The sequence below is a fragment of the Epinephelus fuscoguttatus genome, linkage group LG23 (assembly GCF_011397635.1).
Source record: "Epinephelus fuscoguttatus linkage group LG23, E.fuscoguttatus.final_Chr_v1".
Lineage (NCBI taxonomy): Eukaryota > Metazoa > Chordata > Actinopteri > Perciformes > Serranidae > Epinephelus > Epinephelus fuscoguttatus.
In genome coordinates, this window is record NC_064774.1 from 19,604,458 (window position 1) to 19,627,770 (window position 23,313).

Here is a 23,313-nt window from a genome sequence, read left to right on the forward strand (position 1 = left end):
ACAGATACCCCCAAACAAGAGAGATTTTCTCCATCAACCAGTCAGCATAACTGTCTGTATTCTGTAATGAAGATAAAACATGTATTCATGTTCTGTTTTATTATAAAAGAAATGTGCCACATGTTTATTAATTCATGCTTTTCTTTTCCCCCATATTTAGTATATACCAGGTTTACAAGGAATCAAGGGTCAGTCGGTAGGACTCTTACTTTTCTCCTCTACGTTGTGATAAATTATCTTTAATACAAAATAACACACCTATTGTACTTCTTTGAACGCATCGTTGTGACGTGGTTGTGTTTTATTCTCTGCAGGGTATCACAGGTCCTAATGGTCCGCCTGGTTATCCTGGTCCAAGAGGGCCTGAGGGATATCCCGTATGTAAACTGATTCACCTCAGACTGCTCCCTGCATATTGACATTATGTTCAGTTACATATTTGTGTTTCATACATCAAATTCTCTGAGGTGCTGTGTGTTATATATCTGATGGTGGTTTGTGGCAGCTGATGGCGTAAGGAAAAATGCTATAAAACCAGTTTAATATACAGGAAATACTTTATTATTACATAATCTATTGTTAATTAATCCATAAGATGATGTTGTAATATGTATTAAAATTCAGGAGTTTAGCCAGTCATAAATTTGACACAAATCTTTCCACCTGTCTAAGAATACTTATTTTAAATTTTCTTTCGATCGAAGTATTTGTGAATATTATTTCTGATTTTGCTGCTGACTTTATCTATCATCTGTCTCCAGGGCCCACCTGGTCCTCCCGGTCTCCCAGGGCCAATGGTAAGTCAAACAACAGAGTACAATCATGTATCATATTCTGTGATAAGGTAGTGCACAGCTGTCAAAGAATGTGAAAAGTTATTGTTCTTGTTCCTCCAAGTGCGTTCTGTTAACCCTTGTTGTTTTTAGGGGAGCCGTAGTGACGGATATGAAGGAGAGAAAGGAGACAAGGTATGCTTTGTTAACTGAAGAGCGCATGTAGACTCATTGATCTGTAGAGATTGATGCAGATACACACATGTAATGGCCTGTTGAGTGAGTGCAGCTAGCTGAACAGTAACATCTGCACGTCTTTTTTAAACTCTTGAACGCACTCTTTGTTCTTGTCTCATTCAGTTCCAGTTTTTCCATCACTTACACAATGAACAGTCGTAGTTCAGCTCCTCAGACTTAAAGACACTATAATACCAGTGGAAGCCATTTGGACAGTGTGTAAATGGTTTACATGCCATTTATCAAAGGATTTGAGTTTTTAGTTGGTGTTAATTCCCACCTCAGAATGTACACAGTGACATACAGATGTTTTATACCAAGACACAAGCTGTTTACATGTTGCCTGTGAGTGAGATTGAGGATACTTTATCTCCATGATATCATCTCAGGCGATAGTTTGAGACGGATGCCGGAGCGAGAGTGTAAAATCCACAACATTTAACTTATTAGAAATAAACTTTAAAGGAAGAGTCCAACATTTGTGGCGTAAAATTGATTGTCATCTAGGCTAAAATAAGTCTGATGATTTCATTTTTGTCAACCCAGGTGTGCATTAGCCTAGCTTAGCGTAAAATCAGGCAGCAGGAAGACCAGGTAGCCTTGCTGATTTAAAAGAAATTTGGGGGGGTTTTGGACACAATTTGGAATGTATAGCCAGTTTCTGATAACTTTAGGGATGTTTTTATAGGTTGTTGTTTAGCTAGTTAGCAAAGAAGCATTTTTTTGCCACCTAGCAGCCTTCGTGCTAAGCTAAAGTTGGCTAACATGCCCCAGCCATGTCACTAGAATTTCCTAAAGAACGTTTCTTTACTGTGACCAAATGGTGAAGAGACTTTACAGTAAAAAGTTGTGGTTTCTGCACTTTCGCTCCCATTAATGTCAGCTACAGACACCAAAACAGCAGGCTTAGAGTGCTCTAGCTGGGTCCTAGCTGTGTGAGTGTGTATGCATTTATGTGTGTGTGTGTGTGTGTGTGTGTGTGTGTGTGTGTGTGTGTGTGTGTGTGTGTGTAATGAATTGGTTGGACATAATGCTGTGCATGTTAAAATCTGACTGGTGGTGGCTTGGCAACCTACACTTCTTCCGTCCAACACGCATTAATTCACCCACCATCTATCCTTCCCCCCTCTAACCCCACCCATCCCTGCATCCCTCCATCCTCCTCCTCCTCCTCTCTCCATCCTCAGATTGACCACTGAACTGTTTGTTGCATCCGTTTCCTGTTTGATAAAAAGATCACTTGAACCTCTACTTGATTCAGTCTGGTTTGTTCTTTCGAATGATCTGTGGTGCCACTGAGATAAGTCGCAGACTCCCTCAGATGTGTTTTAAGTCAGATCTGGATTCACTGATTCATTTTGAATTTTCAATCAAATCCCAAAATCTACTTGAAGTGTAGTTTGTGTGTTGACCAGTGGCATTACACACTTGTTTCCCTCACCGTTGAGTGATGGCTCAGAGATTTTACATGATAAAGTTTTTCTCCAAAATTAGAAAAATGAAGCAAATGCTGAAGTAAAATTTATCCAATCTTGACCTGACTGTCCAGCATTAAATATCAATTCTGCTTCAATCAGGAAAAGTACACAAATACTAAAAAATAAAACTTCATCATTCAAATGTCTGAGCTGTCACTGTGGAGGCCGATCTGTGAACTGTAACTGGGTGCTGGAATCACTTGCTCCTACTTCCCATGTCACACTTTATCCTCCCTTTAATCATGTTTGGGCATCTGGTGGTGGTGAACCCTGGGATTTGTAGTCCATCTACCTGCTCTTTGACTCCTCAACCTCCATTCACCCACCCATCTCATTTTGAAACAATCACACAAAGTGTACTAACAAGTCATCTTCCTCACACATTGCATGCATGTTATGCTCCACCAAAACACTGAACTCAGACAGATTCAGGGTTGAACTGGATGTGGAAACAGCTGGATTTACTGTTGAGCCTGTTTAGATAGGTTTCTTTAGGATGGTGTTTTTCTCTTTTAGCCATGGGGGAAAATGGGAACTTGAGATATCTTAAAATTGATCAACAAGTAGCTCAAGATAAAGTATCCCTGAGCTCTCTTCTCCTTCTCTCTCTTTGTCTTTCTTTCTCTCTATCACTCCTTTTACTGTTTTTCTTTGTGTCTTCAAGTCTCTCCTCTTTGCATTCACATATTGTCCTGTTCTTTTTTTGTTTTTTATCTACCTACCAAGCTACCCAACTACCTAACAATCTACCTACTTACCTACGTAGTTACCTACCTGTCTACCTACCCACCTACCTATCCACCCACCTATCTACCCACCCACCTACCTATCTACCTACCCACCCACCTACCTACCCACCCACCTACCTACCTACCTATCCACCCACTTACCCACCTACCTCCCTAGCTATCTACCTACCCACCTACCTACCTACCTACCTATCCACCCACCTACCCACCTACCTCCCTAGCTATCTACCTACCCACCTACCTAGCTTCTTACCTACCTACCCACGTAGCTACCTAACTTCCCACTAACCTATCTACCGACCTACCCATGTAGTGACCTACCTACCTATCTACCTACCTACCTAACCACCCACCCACCTACCTATCTACTCACCTACCTACCTACCTACCTCCCTCCTTCTTTCCCTCACTACCTACCTGCCTCCTTCCCTACCTGCCCACCTATCTAACTCCCTCCCTCCCTCCCTCCCTACCTACCCACCTATCTATCTAGCCAACTACCTCCCTCCCTCCCTGCCTACCCACCTACCTATCTACCCACCCACCTACCTCCCTAGCTATCTACCTACCCACCCACCTACCTGGCTTCTTGCCTACCTACCCATGTAGCTACCAAACTTCCCATTTACCTACCCACCTACCTACCCATTTAGCGACCTACCAAACTACCTGTCTACCTACCTACCTAGCTATCTAGCTATCTATCTACCTACCCACCCATCTACCTCCCTCCCTACCATGTTCATTCCTACCTACCCACCCACTTACCCACCTACCTACCTACCTACCTCCCTCCCTGCACACCTTCAATCCTATCTATCCACCTACCTTCCCTAAATACCCACTTACCTCCCTACCTACCCACCCACCTATCTACCTACCTAACTACCCACCCACCCACCCACCTACCTACAAACCTACCTACCCACTCACCTACCTATCTATCTACATCTAACTTTGTAAGAGAGCAAAGCTGACCAGGGCCGTGTTTGTTCCTCTCACTATTATACATTATCTATCTCTGCACGCTATATGGCCAAAAGTGCGTGGACAGATGTGTTTTATGTGCAGTTGTGGTCTAGAAAATTTTAATCCTGCAGCACACAAGGTCATTTTCGACAATATTAATGGTGGTTAATCACCAGCAGAGGTGAAAAGCCAATCCCAGATTCATATTTGCATTTTGCGGCTGTATCCAGGATTTCCTCAGTTTCTTCTTGGAGGTACGCTGTTCACAGTCTGGTGCCTGTTCACTACCCTCTTTCAAGTTCTGCCCTGACCTGCGTGTTGTGCCTAGGAACGTCCCAAACACAGCAGATTAGCAAGAAATAAGAACATACAGGCAAAGGAGCAGAGTCTCTGCAGATAAATACGCTGCCAAACACTTTTAGTGGGTCATAAGTGATGACTGAGAGGGATTACTTTTGTTTGAGTAGATACGTTGTTTTTAAGGACAAACTCTGCATAGTGTACCTTTATGTAAGCAAGTAAGTTTGTTTATGTAGCACTTTTCATAAGAAGACATAACAAAGTGCTTCATAAATAAAAACAAGGCAACAGACAAAATGAATACATAAGAAGAGTTAAAATAAATACAATTTAAAACCAACAAAGGATCAACATGAACCAGAGATGTTGTCTTTTTTAGTCCTCGCCTTCCTCTTCCTTGTCTAAACATGCCACCTACATTGCCCACAATGCAACTTGGCATTTCAGGCGTGCCATGCTAGCAAACATCAAACTTGTAGTCTTCAGCCCCAAGTGATGCTGACTCAAGTGACATAATTTGAGGCAATTTTTTTTTTTTTAAATTTCACGCAGCTCCCTCTAGACTCGAGCCACAAAAAGCTTTATACATCTACTTTAGCTCCATGTGTAATGATCAGGTGTCCACATACTTTTGGCCATGTAGTTTTATTATCTATCTTTCTATCATCTCTGCTTGTTTTTTCTTTTCTTCATCTTTTCTGCCCCTTCTCTCTTTTTATATCTACATCTTTTCCTCTCACCTCCCATCTTGACCTCTTTCCTCTTCCTGTTTCTGCTCCACTACTCTGCCCCTCTTGATTGGCTAACGGTGTATTGTGTGTATTTCGGACTCCAGGGCGACGTGGGTCTTCCCGGACCCAGTGGTACTCCCGGCGACGGGTCGCTAACAAGCGAACAAACTCTCACTATCTACAAAGGATCTAAGGTAACACAGCAAGGGAAGGCTAGGAGCAGAGGTCGTAGCGCTTCCACAATGTTCGCACACACACACACACACACACACACACACACTTGGATGTGGTGGGGTTTCATTATAAAAATGGCAACAAGAAGGTCAATAACACAGCAGGCAGCAGGCTGTTTGTTGTTAGAAACTAAAGGTGAAAAGAGGAAGAGGAGCAGTGATTGCAGCAAACTTTAAAGCTATGGAGGGGAAGACAAATGAGGAGCCAAAGGAGGAGGAGACTTGGAGGGGGGGAGGAGGAAAGGTTGGTTCAATGGATCATCACCCCGGCATCTTTGTCGTGATACTTTGTCGCATAACACTTTCTACAAGCACAGCTGCTCTGGAGGCAATATTTGGATGTAATTCAGTCTAACTTTCCCATTACTTGACATTAGACCGAAACCAGTTGAAGTAGGGACAGAGGAATCTATCTGTAGGAAGTTAACATAGCTGGTGTTTTAAGTTCAAATTATTGAGCTCAAAGGTCCAATCTTGACCTAAAAAAAGCAGTTTGTCAAAGCAAGGTCAACCAACTTGGTGTTTCTGTAGCTTTCGTCCATATCTCATGACCTTCCTTGCCAGATGGAGTAGCTCAGCTGTCAGCGAATGACCTACGTACAGAATTTAGGCTAAAAGATGTGGCTTAAAGTTTTGGAAACACCAAGTAATTGGATCTATTTTGAGAATTGTTCGTCAGAAAATCAACTTTCTTTGTGCAGATAGATTGTCCTCGGACCTACCAAAATAAATGCATTCATTATCAAGATTGCATAAAAATAATGCAAATTGCTATTAAATTTTGTAGCTAAAACCAAACTATAGACCCATGGCTCCTTCCATTGAAGTGTAGCTCAACCAATCCGATCCTTTCTGCCTCCAGAGATTCTTTGACCCTGATAAAAGTTTGTTGACTAAAGCAATGACCTTCATACTAAGACCACCCTCTCTTCATCACCCTAATGTTTCCTCACTCCTGCGCTCGCTCTGTCACAGCAGCCCCTTCAGTGGCTTCATCCACAGTCAAACAGAGCCCGTCCTCCAGTCAACGGTCCCCCATCTCTCCCCCGTCTTCCCAAAACTCATCCGCCCCCTTTCCCCTCCTTGCCCTGCTATCTCACCGTCACAGCGGTGATCAGTATAAACAGTTCTCCTCTTCCTTGGTTACGATATCCAGGGCGACGTGGGCTTGCCCGGTGACCCCGGCCAGCCAATGATCAATGGCGTTGTGGAGTTTGTGGGTTTTCCCAAAGGAGACAAAGGAATGCAGGTTTGTTGGAAAAATGCAAGTCTTCTCGTAGTCAACATTTGGAATGGTGAGCAGGATGAGATGGACAAATACAGCCATGTGTCCCTCAACCTCCCACCTAATCAATACAAGTTTCTCTTGGTGATTAAGTCATAAGTTTGTCGAACAATATGTATGGTTTTGCAAGTTTTTAACCCCAAAACTGTCTATCTTGAATACATGGCATTACTCATCGACACTTGTACAAAGCTGCCTTACCTTCCGAATAGCCATTGGTGTGATCTTGTTTTATGTAGTACAGAAATTAAAGGAATACTTCAACCCACAAATTATCATTTCTGTATCAGTTACACAACCCACGTTACCTTGAATTCGTGAAGAAAACTTCATGTTTCTCTCATGCCTTCATGGTGAACAAAGAATCCAAAATGGAGAAAATTCTTGATGAGTCGAAGTCATAGGGATCCGCTTTTAACGACGGCAAAACTACAACAAAATATCTCTTTACAAACTCTAAGACAACTCGTATAGCATATTCCAAGTCTCATTTATCCAGTCAAATTCTCTTCAAAGCCAGACTCTGTTGACAAAAACGGTCATTTTACCTTACTGAACACAGGAGCTGCCGGTCTACCACTGCCTCAATTGGTAGCTTCTTTGTAGCATTGTGCAACTTTGGTGTTTTAGAAGGTTATTCATCAAAGTGAACTGATGGAGGCAGTGGTAGACTTACAATTCGTCCCTCTTTACTCTAATTCACCAAGATTTTTCTTAGTTTTTGGATTCTTCGTCCACCATGGGGGCATGCAAGAAAACCAAGCTTTTCTTCAAGTCCAATGTAACATGGGGTGAGTAACTGATATAGAAATGATCATTTGGGGATGAAGTATTCCTTTAACTTGCAGAGACTTGAAACTAACCAGCAAAAGAAAATCCATTATAGTATTAATTTCACAACCTTTAGTGTTTTCATTTTATTTTAGGTAATAATTACTTTCTATCATCACTTGGTAAGGTTGGTTACAGTAGGTCTGTTTTGAAAAGCTGTTGCATTGGAGGACTCTTCAACATCCACAACCTTTTTATCCTTTTGATAACATGATGTTTACATTTCCTTAAAAAATGTATAATCTAATGCTTTTTTTCCAGCATTTATAAACATCAAAGCGTACTTGAATGCGCCAACAGAGGAGAGTTTTAAAACACTCACAGTTACATTTTCAGTACCACACAATGATGATGAACCTTTGACAAAACGTTACGGCCATCAAAAGGTCACTGTGATGATAAAAGTTGACTGTATAAACTGAAAAAAAAAAAAAATCCAGTGGCTGCCAGGAAAAGTCGAGCTCACATAAAGAACACATCGAGACCAAAGGTAACCGAAGCCACTACAGTTATCAGAGTGGAAAAGCCCACTGTGAACATTAGAGGTAGCACTTTATCCCCTTGTTGCTAACCATAGAGACGGAAATAATCTGAATCATCCACCCTGAATTCTTTAGTGTTCCAAGCCCAACACAGTGCATCCTCTCAGGGGTTTGAAGAGCACTGCAACTGGGCTGGGAACCACAGTCTGTCTACTTGATCCAAATATTATTCCCATCACCCTCAAGGTCACTATGAAAGTATTGATTCAGATATTAGGACAGGTTTAAATTGTTCTCGTCTGTCTCTCGTGAGATTTCACTGTTTGTACTGGCTGTCAAAGGTAAGTTTGAACACAAAGTATGTGCAAGACTCTAAATGTTGCTCATAGTTCATTTAATGCAAAATGATGCCGTTCTCATGTTGTTAAGTTTGTTCTGTTTGTCTTTCTCAAAGGGTGAACCTGGTCGAAAGGGAATCAGAGGATACCCTGGCAATCCTGGCCGACCTGTAAGTGTTTTTTTCCTGAAATAAACATTTTCAAAGAAATTTCTGCAGAACAAATGTGTCAAGTAGGAAGACACCAAAGCTTAAAAAGGTTTGTTGAAACAGCTGAGAGATCAGTGAGAGACGTTTTACTTTAAGAAACACTTAACTATCTTTCACTTAATTCCAGGGACCTTTCGGCTATCGTGGTGAATACGGAGAGAAGGGCATTCCTGGATACCCCGGTGCAAGAGTAAGAGCTATCAGCAGACTGTGTTATAGCACTGTGTTATTGCGTACAGTAAAGAAGAGGTACAAAGAAGTAGACAAATGCCCTTTTGTGGTATAAATCCTTCCCTAACCTCAGCATACTGGAGATTCCTTATGTTCTTCTTCCATGGTGAAATATGCTATTTGTCTTTTTCTGTGTTGTCACCCTTACTTACCCTCTTCGTCTGTGGTTGATGTCGCTTTTGATTCCACCAAACAGGGTCCTCCCGGGTTTAACGGGCCTCCTGGATCTCCAGGACAACAGGTGGGCATCTGTCAGAACTGTTCCCCTAGAACATTCAATAACTCATAAAGTTGATATTATGAGACATTATACTGTGGCATGGACATAGAAAATACACAGACATACTTATTTCTGATTGGCCTACGGGTGTCATTTAACAGGACACATCGAACATATTTCTCATTAACAGTTTTATCATTGTGCTAGGTATATTAAACTGCCGGTTACCATGGCAACAGTGCTTATTGTATTTGCCACAGGACCACTTAATTCGCAGATGAAACTCATTTCATTCAGGGTTAACCCAGACTACATTGTTTTAAACATTGTGTTAGTAGTAGTTTTATATGACTTTTTTATACATATTTTGCATATAATCGCAAAACTGACTAGTAACTATGAAGCTGTCTGTTAAATATAGTGATGTAAAATCATGATATTTGCAAGTACAAGCATAAAGTTGCAGAAAAATGGGAATAATTACATGCAATAAAGTACAAGTACTTTTAGATTGTACTTCAGTGCCTCCTTTATCTGTACAGTAAATTCAGATTACTTAATTTTTTCCTGACACAGGGACTCAGAGGTGTTCCAGGTTACCCCGGGCAAGAAGGATACATAGGGCCCAAGGTAAGATGAGTGTGTGTTTGTGTACACTGGCTGTTGACATATTTTGTTGTGTCCCATTTTAATTCTACATACGAACTGCATACAGTATTTAAAATACTGTGCTTAATAGTCGACTGTTTCTGCAGTTAGTGTACAAGAAATCACTGTTTTATACTAACAGGAAATTATTTATTTAATACTTGCAGATGTTAATCCAAATGCAACTTTAAAATGTCACTTCCAATTCAACCTAATAAGCACAAAGCAAACTGTCTTGCCGTTTCACCAACAGTTATCATTACTTACATTTTTTCCAGCACTAAGAAGCTTCTCTATTTAAATTATTATTATTTTTGTCACTTTTACAGTTGAAACACACTCAGTTATTTAAACTTAAAACTAAAAAAGAATTAACTTAAGAATTATTAATTATTATTATTATTATTATTATTATTAATTATTTAAGAATTATTAAAAAGAATTAACACTCTATGTAGGGTTATGCGTTTTCTTTGCAATACCCTCATTTCACCAGCAGATGGCGCCAGTGTTTCTTCAATGAATTTACCACGGCTGGTTTAATATGAAGATGAAGAAACTTTTCTTTTTAAGCATTGTGCAAGATATTCCTGTCATTTACCCAGTCAACTGGTAAATAGTTAATTTATTATTTATTTGTAAATATTTTTAAAGGAATTTATTTGTAAATATTTTACAGGAATCGTTTAAAATTGTGGTTAACAAGAGCTTATTCGCTTTCTAGACAAGAATTAACCTAACGTTAAATCATAAAAAACCGGAAATAACAGTTGGCTAAATAGAAGCAGCCAGTTAGCTTAACTTAGGTTAACAGTAACATCCCAATAAAACAACTATATGTCGCTTTTTTTCTTTATTTTTGGGGAGATATGGCATTTTGATTTGGAAGCTCTAGACAAAGTTAGGCTAGCTGTTTCTCCCTTTTTCCAGTCCCTCTGCTAAACTAACATAAGGCTAACGTTAAGTTAACGTTAGCTAGCTCCTGACGCTAGCCTCTGCAGCATATATACAGTAGATGGTGTCAATATTTTTGCATCACAAACACATACATTAGAGTGTTCCTCTAAGGTTGATTAGTGTAGGCATTAGCGTTTTATTCTAAACAACATTTATTTTAAACCAATTAGGAGTCCTTTAGCTTGGCAAAAGTTTGTCCCAAGTCAAGCTAAAATAATGTAAGGGGTGTCAAAGTCATTTTAGTTTATGAGTCACATACAGCCCAATTTGATCTCAAGTTGGCCAGACCAGTAAAAGAACAACTCCTCCAGATGTTTTCCTTTACATTCTGAAAATGTTTATCCATTTACAAGAGTGATGATGATGTGCATTTTTCCCCAAATATTCCCACTCCTGTGTAGTATTGCTGGCATCACCACAGCAAATTTAAGTGAAAGCTATTGAGAAAGCAGGTCAAGTTATCACCCTGCCTCACAAACCATCTCAAGTTTGAAGAACTATAGTGTGGTCAGGGTGGAAAGCCTCCGAATCAGCCCTTTACATGTAGTAGGCTACTCACTGTTAAACCTTGCACCTTTTAGCCTTCACAAGTGCATCAATATTGGGTATGCAAAGTCATCCAGTGGGCCAGATGGGACCCTTAGGTAGACCTGTTTTGTATTTTGTTCTGAACTGGTGGTGTGTTTTTAATAGGGAGATCAGGGAGACCCCGGACCACCAGGACCACCTGCATACGTTTCTGGGCATGGCACTTCTGTTCAAGGTAACACAAAAATCCACCTCAACAATAAGACATTAATAGATCAGTCCCAAGTGGCTGAGTTTTTGTTTGATATGTGCAAGTTTCTTATGTTGACCACCTCTTCTCTGATTGGCTGAAGGACCAACAGGTGACCCAGGTTTCAGTGGCCTGCCTGGTTCCCCTGGTGACCAGGGACCTCCAGGATTCCCAGGATCACCAGGCCCACCAGGAATTGGTGGAGTTGGTCCAGGTAATATACACAGACACACGAATGCAATATTATACAGAATATATCACATAACTGTTTTTACATTAAAATGTCAATTTCCCCCATATGTAGGTGGTCGTGGATCCCCAGGTTTTCCTGGGACCCCAGGCCCAAAGGGAGAGAAAGGAAACCCAGGCATACCAGGTTATGGCTTCGAAGGAAGCCCTGGCTCCCCTGGACTCCCCGGCCCTCCTGGCCCTCCTGGACTTCAGGGCCCAGCTAGTACGTTCACACAGAATTGACTGACAGAAGCTCTTTCTTCACAGGTGGTCGTCATAAAGATTGATGTGGCTTATTTGAGAGATGAGAAGTTAGAAATCCATTGCAGTCGATAAAAGGCTCTTAATTGTGAATAAGAAAACAAACTGAACATTAGTAGTCTGTACTTCCTCTCTTGTCTTTTTAGACATTTTAAATCGGTTGGTTATGTTCTCTGCTATTTATTTTTCTGTGACAAACCTGGATTCCCTGTATAAAAGGAGCTAAAATAGTGAAAAATGTCGTTTTTTTAATGAATAAAAACTTCTAGGGGAGAATACAGTATCTTGATTGTTCTGACATAGAGCTAAAGTTAGCATAAGAAAATGGATTTTGTATTTTTACCAGCCATAAAATGCTAATTTCTCTCTTAAAGTATAAGACAAGACAGAATCAGACTTTAAACGTCATGGCTGACTGATTTAACTGTTCTCCAAGGCTTTTCCATTGAACCCTGCGTCATCTATCCTGAGCCCAGGCCCGAAGGCAGGTATCCTAAACAAGGCCATATTGCCATAAACGCCATGGCAATATTCAGCTCGTCAAAGTATAATTCAAAACAACAAACTTTCAGCAGACATTATCTAACTGCCAAAATGCTTTTTTTAACGCTATTCTCTGTGGAGGGTGCGGTGGTAAGTATAGATAAGACAAGCGCAGGAGGCTATTCTTCAGACTTGGATGGGAGGGTTTCTCTACTCCAAGCTTCTTTTCTCATCTTTGCCAGCAGGTGTCGCCTGTGGTGAACATAATTCACTGATTTTACATGGACTTAAATGCATGGCAGCAGTGTTGTTTGCAAACAGGGACATTTTTGTTTGTTTGTTTGTTTGTTTGTTTTCTCGGCACAAACACATTGAACGAAGGAAGACATAAGAGTAGAGACACAAGCTGAAAGAAAATCACAGTAATAACAATTATAATAACAATACACTTGTTTTTCTTTCAGTTTGTCGGAAACACGTTTGAAATAATTAAACAGTGTTTTGCAGTATAAGCATTCTTGCAGCCTCACAAATTCCTTTCAGAGCTTCACTGAAACTCCTTCCTTCATCGGATACATGTGTTTGGTGATGAGAATGTTAGCGCAGAGCTCTACTTATAAATGATTTGTCATCCTTGAACCAAGACAGGTTCACAGAATTAAGACTGAAGGCCCAAATGCACTGAACTCATCTGACACACACGCTTTGATGCCCATCAAACTGCTGTGACGTGCCAAATCTGACCTTGTTTTGGTTTTGGAGCATCAAATGAGAACCCAGTGACCAAAGTCTGAGGCAGAAAGGAGACATGGCGAGACAGAGAGGCAGGCCTGCAGCGAGAGTGCACAACAGTTTTGGGCAACAGCTGACATTAGCTCTGTTTGCTTAGCTTTAAACTGTATGAACAGTTCTACAATTGTAATTCTGCAATGCTACACAAAAACAACTACCACTGCCAACAGCTTTGATACTATACGAGCCATAGGAGCATCCATTCACATGTCTGTAATGAGGCAAGTCAGTTATCTCTTTCAGTGCGTTTCAGCCTTCAGATTCTCTTAACCATAAAAGTCTAGAATGAACATCTCTTCATAGATGACACATTTTTACCCTTTACAAAATTATAGTATAAATTTGTATCGTTAGCCATTTGTTTTCTTTTGTTTGTGTAGGTGCCAAACCGCAATGCGCTATGCATGCTGCTTGTGGCAAATAGCTCTCAGCCATTATAGTCAATGTAAAGTCACTGAATTAGTTCAAGCACAACGCTGTTTTATATTTTAATATGATATAAACAAGTTCATGCTTTCATTTATTTATTTTTGATAAGCTTCTGTCATCTTGCAAAAGCAGCTGAACTCTTTTCATATTACCTGCAGAACAAAGAGACTAATCCTGATTTCACATTGTGACACCAAGCTGCACTTGCACTGTGCTGGTCTAAATTATTCTTATTTACCTTCTGAAATATTAAGGCATGCTTGAGAGCATGTAAAAAAGAAGTTCCTCCACAATAGGAACTTTACAGATATCCCTTTTTTTGACATCTTACATCAGTCAGTGCAGTGTAGCTTCAGTTCAAACAGAGTGAAATCTACTTTGTCACTATAATTCAGTCTTTAACTGATTGAACCTTTTCTGGTGTGTGCCTTCAGGTATTCCCAGTACCAGCACCCCGGGAGAGCCTGGGCCACCTGGCCCCAGAGGACCGCCGGGTGAAAGAGGATTCAATGGCTTCAGAGGTACACGAACATATGCGAACTGGAATTGAATTAATAACAGACAAAACCTGTGCGTGTCTGCAAGAAATTACTTAAACAAAAATGTATTGTTCAGTCAACAGAAGGTAAGTGTTAGTTACCTGTACATGTTTAAATTTGTGTGCTGGAGTCAACATGTCCTGCATGTTTTTTAACATGTATGAATTTTGGGTGATCCTTTCATCACAAATAAAAGAAAGACAGATTCAGAATGTCTGTTTGCACTCGGGTGAGAGTATTTACACTGCAGCTATTCCACTATTTACACCCATCCCTACAAGGTGTTATTATGGATCCCATTGCGTGCCGTTATCAGCTGATATTCAATACATCAAGGTCGGAGGCGGTTAGGATGAGGGAAAAGAGATCATGTCAGGGCTAGTACTGGCCATTTTTGGATATTCTCTGATATTAAAGTGGTAAATTTACAAGAAGAACTCACAAATTAACTGCCAATAAGTCAGATGACATATTCTACAGAGCAGCAATGGGCCAATGATGTCATCGATAAATGGCACAAGCACAGGACTGAGGTTTGAGTCCTGTGTAAGTCAACATTGGCTTATTAATTTTATTTTTTAGGATGTGTAAAGCTGCTGAATGCAAATTGTGTACATTAGCTTTAGCAGAATAGCTGAATAAACCCGTTTGTGTTAGCGTCATATTTCGATGTTGCTAGGACGCCCAGGAATATACACCCACACCTACATAGCCACATTAGCTATTTACACGTGGGTGCAAAGAGCGATATTGGCCATGAACACCTGGGTGCTAATAGCATCTGCCCACAAGATTGATTTTTGAGAACAGGCTCCATAAATTTCTTCATCAGTATCTTCCCTTTATAATCACCATCTATCTCTGTTTTCCCTCATCCCTCCCTTGATCCTTGTTCCACTCTTTTATTCATCATCTTTCTGTCATCCTTTCTCTCTGTTTGTCCCATTTCCTCTGTCCTACAGGTGATCCCGGCGACTGTGCCTGTCTAGGTGGAGGCACCTCTGGGTTGCCTGGGTTACCCGGAAGTCCTGGAGCTAACGGCAGCCCCGGCTTCCCTGGACAAAAGGGTGAGCCCGGTGAACGCGGTTCACCTGGCTTTAATGGTGTTCAGGGACCTCCTGTGAGTAGAATTTTGAGTATTTTTGTTGTTGTTGACAGTTTCGTAACACTCTTAACTGCTGTAGCAGAGAAATATGTATGTTATGAATTGAAACTGTGTGTGTGTGTGTGTGTGTGCAAGTTTCGCAGAAATCCATCATGTCTGTCCTCCTACAGGGTCGTGCTGGTAGCCCTGGTTTCTTTGGTCGTAAGGGAGAGAAGGGCGCATCTTATTACCCCAACCTGGGTATCGGGGTGAAAGGAGAGCTCGGAGCAACTGGACCCAGAGGACCAACAGGTGAAACTGGAAAACCTGGCAGGGATGGACTCCCTGGCTTCCCTGGAGCCCCTGGACCCCCAGTGAGTGCTTAGACAAACAAAATATATACATATATGTGTGTGTGTGTGTCGGTGTGTGTATAATGTTACAGTGTCGGACGTTCATGTTAAACACGGCCAATGAGGTAAACGAATGTAAATATCCAACTTTTTTTGCTACTCGAGACAAGCTGACATCAGCCTGTGATGGATTCTTTATATGGTCATCTGCTCCAGGCTGACTACTGCAAGTGTTTCCATTACCAAGCTGCAGATGTCAGGGAAATGTAGTCCCAGGTGTCGATATTGTGAATTGAAGTATTTATTGGTGATTTTTCACCGTACAAAGTGCCGTTATTCTCTTGGCTGTAATGATGGTGTAGATATGCCGAGACCTGGTCACGCTAACCAATCAGAGCAGACTGGGCTTTTTTGGGAGGTAGGGCTTAAAGAGACAGTCGCTAAAAGGAGCAACCTGAAAATTAGCATAATAGGTTCCCTTAAAAGAAGAATTACAGAAAAGAATTTTAAAACAAACCTCACCTCTCCCCTCCAGGGCGACGCTGGTTATGGCACAGTTGGAGAGAAAGGTTTCCCAGGGTTCCCGGGGCCTAAGGGTCGTGCGGGCGGCCCTGGCGAGCCTGGTATCGGTTATAGCGGAACACCCGGCTTTCGGGGAGAGCCTGGAGACCCCGGTATACCCGGGGTGCCAGGGGCACCAGGTTTACCCGGACCTAAAGGTAAGTGATGCTGCGGAGGAACAGAGGAGGCAAAATATGGAAAGGAGGTGGTGGTGTGTGTGTGTGTGTGTGTGTGTGTGTGTGTGTGTGTGTGTGTCTGTGTCTGTGTCTGTGTGTGTGGGTGTGTGTGTGTGTGTGTGCACTCCCCACAGGGTGAAACCCAGACCATCCATTCATCCCATCCAATCTCTGTCCATCCTCTACAAACTGTAGTCACCATAGCAACCTCATGCTAACACCCTAAACCATTAGAGGACATTTTCTAGGGGAAAAACAGTTCCCAGGTTGTCTGCCTGACTGAAGCAGCCAAACTCTCCGGGACCTGGAGGGACAATGTGGCTCCTGTTAGATATTTTCTCTACCAAAGCAGCTTCCTGCCCCTCATGCCTCAACTGCTGCAGTTAACTACATGATTAATGGTCTCCATTAATGTGCTTAAACACTTCTTCTGCAGCCAATAATTGAAAAATCCATAAGCTGCTTCATTAGTTGACTCATTGGCGCACAATGATGTGATTTTAATGCTGATTGCGCAACAGCTACTGTGCTTCTTTAGTCTCAGAGGAAGTGAGAAGATTTCATTTGGTCAGTCAAAATTATGGATATGAATCAGTTAATTATTCACTAAGAAGTATTTTATTGTTCTGTTTAAGGAAAATACTAGTAATATCCTGCATCTAACATGACTGGGAGAAATGTAAACTACACCTAGAATGAAGTACATAAGTATATGACACCAGCGGCCTCCTTTAGACGTCCATTATTCTGTCTTCTTCTCTGAGACTAAATGACACAAAGTCCCCAGCAGCAGCTGGGCCACTCATCTTCAGTATGAATGTGTGCTCTCATACATCTCATGATGCTAATGCTAAACAACTGATTCATTTTGCTCTTAATATGAAGGTTATTGTCACTCATATGACCTGAGAGGACATTAAGAGGAAGTTTAACTTTAAGTCACAATATGACAGTGTTTTGTTACACCTGTCACTGTCTCTCTTCTCATTGAGTGGAATAACCTATTTTGAAGCACTTTTACATTGAAGCAAACATGATAATATGCTTTTGCCTTAACTGAATGAGCCTCTGATTAATTGAATGAAACTGATTTACTGATATCTGTCTTGTAAAAAAGACAATTTAATTGCTTTATTTGGCGCATGTAAATGACCCTGACTGGCTTTGTATGCTGCCATCTTCTACCTCTCTCTCTACTCTCTCTATCCATCCATCCCTCCATCTCTCTGACCTTCCTTGTGCATGTGTATCTGTCCAGGTGAAAACAGCTGCGAAGGGGTTAATGACGCCGGAGAGGGAACGGGTGGGTAACTAACTTTTTCATCCACCAGCCAGAGTAACGAGCCTGGGACAAAGTCTGTAGCTGTTTTAGTGTCAGGCAGCCCAGCCACTGGTGGATTCATCAAATATCCCTTGTGTTCACATGCTGGCCAGAGCTAATCTGCCCAACAGGAAATGGCGTTAAAGACATCATTAGATTAGGAGAATAAACAGTGCTACTCAGGAGTTTAAGCCAACTTAAGTGAGGTATTGCCACATACTGCCTTTACTGTGTTCACATTGCAAGCAGCTTGGTTGACAGGTCACTGTATTCTGACTAAACGATTGAATCTGTGTGATAAACGTGCAGGTGTGAAGACAAACTCTCATTTTCTCTGACAACGGACTTTTTTCACAGGAGACATTTTGACTTGTCATATTAGAAAAAGCACATTCTAGTGAGCCAGCGTGCACAATATTAAGGCATCCCTATTTAGATGTCATTCAATAGACAGAATCACCATGAGGAAGCTAACCAGTGTAGCCTGATGGCAAGGCAAAGCTTTGAAAATATTCTAAATATATCGTATACTTAAACTAATACTTTTTTTTGGTGCCAAAAAACGAAACAATTTGAGGCAGTGCCAGCTCAGCGCTGTTTCATTTTATGAACATGATGTGTAGGGTATTGTAAACCAACTTTGTCACTCAGTCTATACACCTGTGCTTTTCCTACCGTGACGTCAAAATGGCTGCCATGAAAAAGATCTATATTGCTTTTGATTATGTTAAACTGAAAAGCAAAGCACTTCAAGACTTTGTTTCAAATCTTAAGTATTTATTTGACATTATCTGTCACTAATTAAATGCTTAAAGAAAAGAAAAATAAATAACTTTAAGACTCAAAAATTAAGTAGCCGACACCTTCTGGGGCCATGTTTTTAGCCCTGTAACATGTTTGTTAAGCCTTGAAGCACCTGCCAGGTAAATGCACTTCCATTGACACATTGATCCATTGTTTGCAGTGTGAACACATCGTTAGTATCTCTCACTGATGGAAAAATAAAGATTAGTGTTCTGTTTTTGTAGACAAATAGTTAAAACAAAATCTAGTAGTGAATCTAGAGCAGTAGGGAAACGTAGTCTTTGGGATTCTCACTGTCAATCATTTGTTCATGACGGCACCGATGGAAGCCTCTCGCTCCCTGCGTCTCAGGGATTCCACTCTGGCAGAGTCAGTCAATGATTGACAGTCGAGTTTCAGGTTTTATTTGAATATATATCCCTTCAGAGATACACCACTATTTTGAAACATGCGACATATGCCGCAGACACGCTCCTCTTCCTCCAATCAAAGCTGCTGAAACCTGGCGCATGTTTCCAAGCCCTGCCTCTGCTAAGTGCTTTTAACCAGTGAGGGTTTAGGAGGGAGGGGAGGGATTTATATATATATATATATATATATATATATGGAAATTATAGAAATGATCCCCAAGTACAAGATTCAGTTTATAACTTTAATTTTTTCTAATATTTTAGTCTTCATCCTATGAGTTTTTTGACCTGCCCTTCATTGTGATGAATTTTGCTACTAACATTCAACCCACAAAAATAATTCTCATGATTAAACTCAGATTAACTGTAATGGAAATCTTATTTTTGGCATGAATGGAGGCGACAGACAATCAACACTGCGAATGACATTCACAGGCTGTTTATAAAGTTATGATACAAGTCGAAGCAATGGTGTAGTATAGTATTGTTAATTGTCAATTGTTATTGTTATACAGATGTTTAGAAATGTTATTTGAGCCACATCTGTAGGATTTAGTCAGAGAAGCGTGTAGTTACTCCTTTATGGATGGAATAAGTAGCCATTGTGGTTTACTCTATATGTCTGTTAAAGTATTTAAAGTGTGTTTGCTAACTATATGTGACTGCTACCAGGCCAAGTGCTGCCATGCTCCATACCTGGCGAGCAAGGAGACCCTGGCTTCCCCGGTCTACCAGGACGACCAGGTAGGATTTAACAAACAGGGATTTTTATTTTTTGACTCTGACTCTGGCTGTTGTCTCATCTCATGTTGAAATATTTTTTGCTAAAGTAAAACTTTTTTTTCTGCGGTGGAGCACATTATGTAGCATCTTTTTTCCCCATTTTCTTTATTTGTTTGTCAAAATGCAAGATCTTTTTGGGAAGGAGAAGGGATTGAAGGGCAGTCGTGTTGGCCAATGGATGAATGTGATTTTGTTCAAAATATTATTGACAACACAATGCTGGAGAATGGATTAATTTCACTGTATGCTACTTGAAACATTGTATATGGACAATAATGAAAGGATTTGATTTATGATTTGCTTTCTAATGATAAAAATGTATTTTCTATAGATGGCACTTTTCAAACAGGAAACTCACCAATTCCAGAGGATATTTTGAGCAACAAAAATATATTCAGATAAAATTGAAGTGCCATAAAAAATGCCATTTTAACACAATGAATGATGCTAATAATTGGAGTCACACCTGTGTGCACCTCCCAGGTTCTAAAGGTGAGCCAGGACAGCCAGGAGGCCGTGGACGTCCAGGGTTTGATGGTGCCAAAGGAGAGAGAGGAGACCCCGGTTTTGGAGGCCAACCTGGACCACAAGGTAAAGCTGCGTGGTCTCACGTACTATGTATTGTGAAATACTGATTTTTTTCTCTGACATACTAAATAGTATGGTAGTGTGGGTATTTGAAGACACAGTTAGTATTTGTTATCCAGAGCAGAATCAGAGCCAATACTGAAGATTTGAAGCTATGATAATAAGTAATAAGTTACCATTTTGTGTCTGCAGAAGACTCATGTCAGATACTTGTACGCAGCTAACATGACAGATGGAAGCCATGATAACAAGTGAAAGCAGTAAATTGTGTTTTTGCTGAATTTGGAAATGTACATTTTCACTGTACTTATAAAGTGAGTTTGGTTAATCGCCATTAATCACCTCTACTGTTTCCTCCCATGCAGGTTTCCCTGGACCCAGAGGAGATCCTGGAGCTCCAGGTATTCCAGGACAGAGTTTTGACGGAGGCAGGGGGAAGGATGGTGCCCCAGGGCGTCCTGGAGCCAAGGGCCAGCCTGGAGAGGTACTGGGAGCTACACCTGGTTCCCCAGGACAGAACGGTTTACCAGGACTCCCTGGAGACAAGGGCCAGCCTGGGACGCCAGGAGGACCTGGATTACCTGGTGGGTCTGAGACAGAGAGACTCACACTGTTACATTTTTTATGTTTTGTAGTGGTAGCAGCAGTAGCTCAGCAGTAGCAGTAATATCTGTTACTGTTGTTTCTTCCTTCTTCAGGTGGTGATGGACGTAGTGGTGTCCCTGGACTGAAGGGAGAGCGTGGAGTTGATGGGTATCCTGGTAGTCCCGGCCTTCCTGGTCTTCCAGGTGAGCCGACCTTTGGCATTCCTGGTCTGCCTGGATCTCCTGGCGCCAAGGGACTGAGCGGACCACCAGGTGAGAGAAAGATTCAGCAGCCCTGTCCATGTTTCACCAGACTTCTGTTTAATTGTGAAGGAATATAGACATTTTAGACTTGAATGTGTATGTCTAAATAGTTTTAGATTTATAGTAAAAGAAGAATATTTTATTTAGTTTCTTGTCTTTCACTCTTCATCCCTGTTGGTTCATTTCTCTTTTTTCCCTGTATTTCTTTCACAATCCTCCATTTTACAAATCAGACACCACAGTTTTGTTCCTGTTGTTTATTCAAACTCTGCATCACCCAAAAGAATGTCTTCTTCTCCTGTTTTGTATTTTTTCCTTCTTTCTTCTCTCCTTCCTACACACCACCATTATCTCCATCCATTCTCTCATCCCTCCATCCTTTTCTTGGTGTTGGGTCATTCGCTATAGGCTGCCAAGGTGAGACACTCTCTTCCCCATTCATCCATCCATCCACCATCCTTTGCTTCCATCCCTCTATCTTCCTGCTATTCATGCATTAGACCAAACGCTTTAACTGCAGTGTTCCTCAAAGTGTCTGCCTGCCTTACATATCTCATCCACAGCAAAAAATGTCCATCTCCAAAGTGTGATTGATTTTGCAGTCAGTTAGTCTTGTATCGCACAGCTGATAAAACAAAAATAAAATTTTGCAACTCCATTAATGGTCAGAACAGTGAGTTAAGATGGACATTTTAGCTGCAGGAGATTCAGAAACAGGATGTTCTCAAGAAATGTGACCCCTTTTGTTTGGGTTTTATTTTTGCCAGCCAGTACTAACCCTCGTAGTTCAATTACATCTTCAAGTGTAGTTCATACTAGATGTGTTTATTGCATTAATTGCAATAGGTTTGAACGTTTTTGGCGCAAATGCTGTTTAACAATGTTGCTGCATCAACGACCGTAGTGGCATTTCCTCCACTCTTAAAAAAAGGACTTTTAATTTTCAACTCATCTCTGCTATGCCCCCAATTTGTAGCAAGTCTGACTAACATTTCATATTTAGTAGCATGGATGTGTTGAAGATGGGTTCAACACATCCATGCTACTAAATATGAAATGTTAGTAGCATGGATGTGTTGAAGATGGGTTCTCATTTTAAGAAAGTGAACAGTAGTAGTAGTTTGCTATCCTGTAGGACAAACAAACTTTGGTAACACTTTACTTGAAGGTATCTACATAAGGGTGGCTTGACACTGTCATAACCATGACATGACACTGTCATGAACTTGTCATAAACATCATGTACATGTCATAAATGTTTATGACTGCTGTCATTAAGTGTCATTAATTAAAGTGACATTATCAGTTGTCTTTGTCATGACAAGGTGACATTAAATTTGTTTGGGATGTCCTGGGATGTCCTTAACATGACAACTTGACATTAACACAAAGACATCTTCTGGTAATGTCATCCTGGTTAACCCTATGGGCCCTAGGCATTTTTGGGGTATTTTTTACATTTCATGTCCTTCTATGTGCCTGTATTTTATATTAATTTTCATATCAATGAAAAAAAAAACAAATCTGTGTAACTAAATTCTTACATTTTTACATGTATCTCACCATAGCAAGTTGGAAAATGACATATTCTGCCATATATGAAGAGGGGAGACTCTCTGGAATCTGGCAATATAAGAACCATGATGCTGGGACATTCTGTCACTTCACAGCTGTCCAAAACATGTGGTTTGTGCCAGGCGGACATGATTGCCAGTATTTTTTCATTATTGCAAGAAATTCCATTGACTCATTCACAAGTCAAAAATGTGTTTTATCTGAAAGAAACATGCAATATTTACATCTAAGATCATAGAAAAATAGTCAACCAAGTGCAATGATGTCCTCCAAGATAATATTTGCCACTTTGTTTGCAGTAAACAAAGTTTATTGTTGTTTTTCAGTTTCAGTTATATATTGGGGGGGCATTTTGGGCATTGGGGGGGACACATGTCCCCCTCAATGTATATGGTGACTACGGCCCTGTCATGCATGCATAATTAGGCTGCACTTGTCTGGGTGCGCAAAGGTGAAGTGGCTGGTCTTATCTTACAAAGTTTGATGGAGTGTCAACTGGACAATATGGAGATATTTGCATCTTGAAAGCCGGACTACAAATGTGGATAGACAGGGAGAAACACACGCAAGCCTAAGACGTGGTAAGATACAATATTCCTCACTATATGAAGTGACTGATAACAAGA

The 23,313-nt window shown here is 40.9% G+C and overlaps 1 protein-coding gene across 4 annotated transcripts in view; it reads left to right on the top strand.

The window, feature by feature from the left end:
* The window catches only part of col4a6 (collagen, type IV, alpha 6), a 134,163-nt gene that overhangs the window by 99,824 nt on the left and 11,026 nt on the right, over positions 1–23,313 (top strand). Inside the window, exons 9-30 of one of the 4 annotated variants that reach the window (XM_049569536.1) lie at positions 161–196; positions 315–377; positions 762–797; positions 927–968; positions 5,342–5,431; positions 8,523–8,576; positions 8,743–8,805; positions 9,043–9,087; positions 9,643–9,696; positions 11,365–11,434; positions 11,553–11,663; positions 11,754–11,903; positions 12,378–12,425; positions 14,080–14,166; positions 15,147–15,304; positions 15,460–15,642; positions 16,157–16,340; positions 17,617–17,661; positions 19,566–19,637; positions 20,160–20,267; positions 20,630–20,848; positions 20,963–21,121. In XM_049569536.1, coding sequence (XP_049425493.1) covers positions 161–196; positions 315–377; positions 762–797; positions 927–968; positions 5,342–5,431; positions 8,523–8,576; positions 8,743–8,805; positions 9,043–9,087; positions 9,643–9,696; positions 11,365–11,434; positions 11,553–11,663; positions 11,754–11,903; positions 12,378–12,425; positions 14,080–14,166; positions 15,147–15,304; positions 15,460–15,642; positions 16,157–16,340; positions 17,617–17,661; positions 19,566–19,637; positions 20,160–20,267; positions 20,630–20,848; positions 20,963–21,121 — 2,077 coding nt within the window. Of the gene's footprint in view, positions 1–160; positions 197–314; positions 378–761; positions 798–926; positions 969–5,341; positions 5,432–6,626; positions 6,720–8,522; positions 8,577–8,742; positions 8,806–9,042; positions 9,088–9,642; positions 9,697–11,364; positions 11,435–11,552; positions 11,664–11,753; positions 11,904–12,377; positions 12,426–14,079; positions 14,167–15,146; positions 15,305–15,459; positions 15,643–16,156; positions 16,341–17,616; positions 17,662–19,565; positions 19,638–20,159; positions 20,268–20,629; positions 20,849–20,962; positions 21,122–23,313 lie in introns of all 4 variants that reach the window. The other 3 variants (XM_049569535.1, XM_049569538.1, XM_049569537.1) reach the window with 3 other exon arrangements.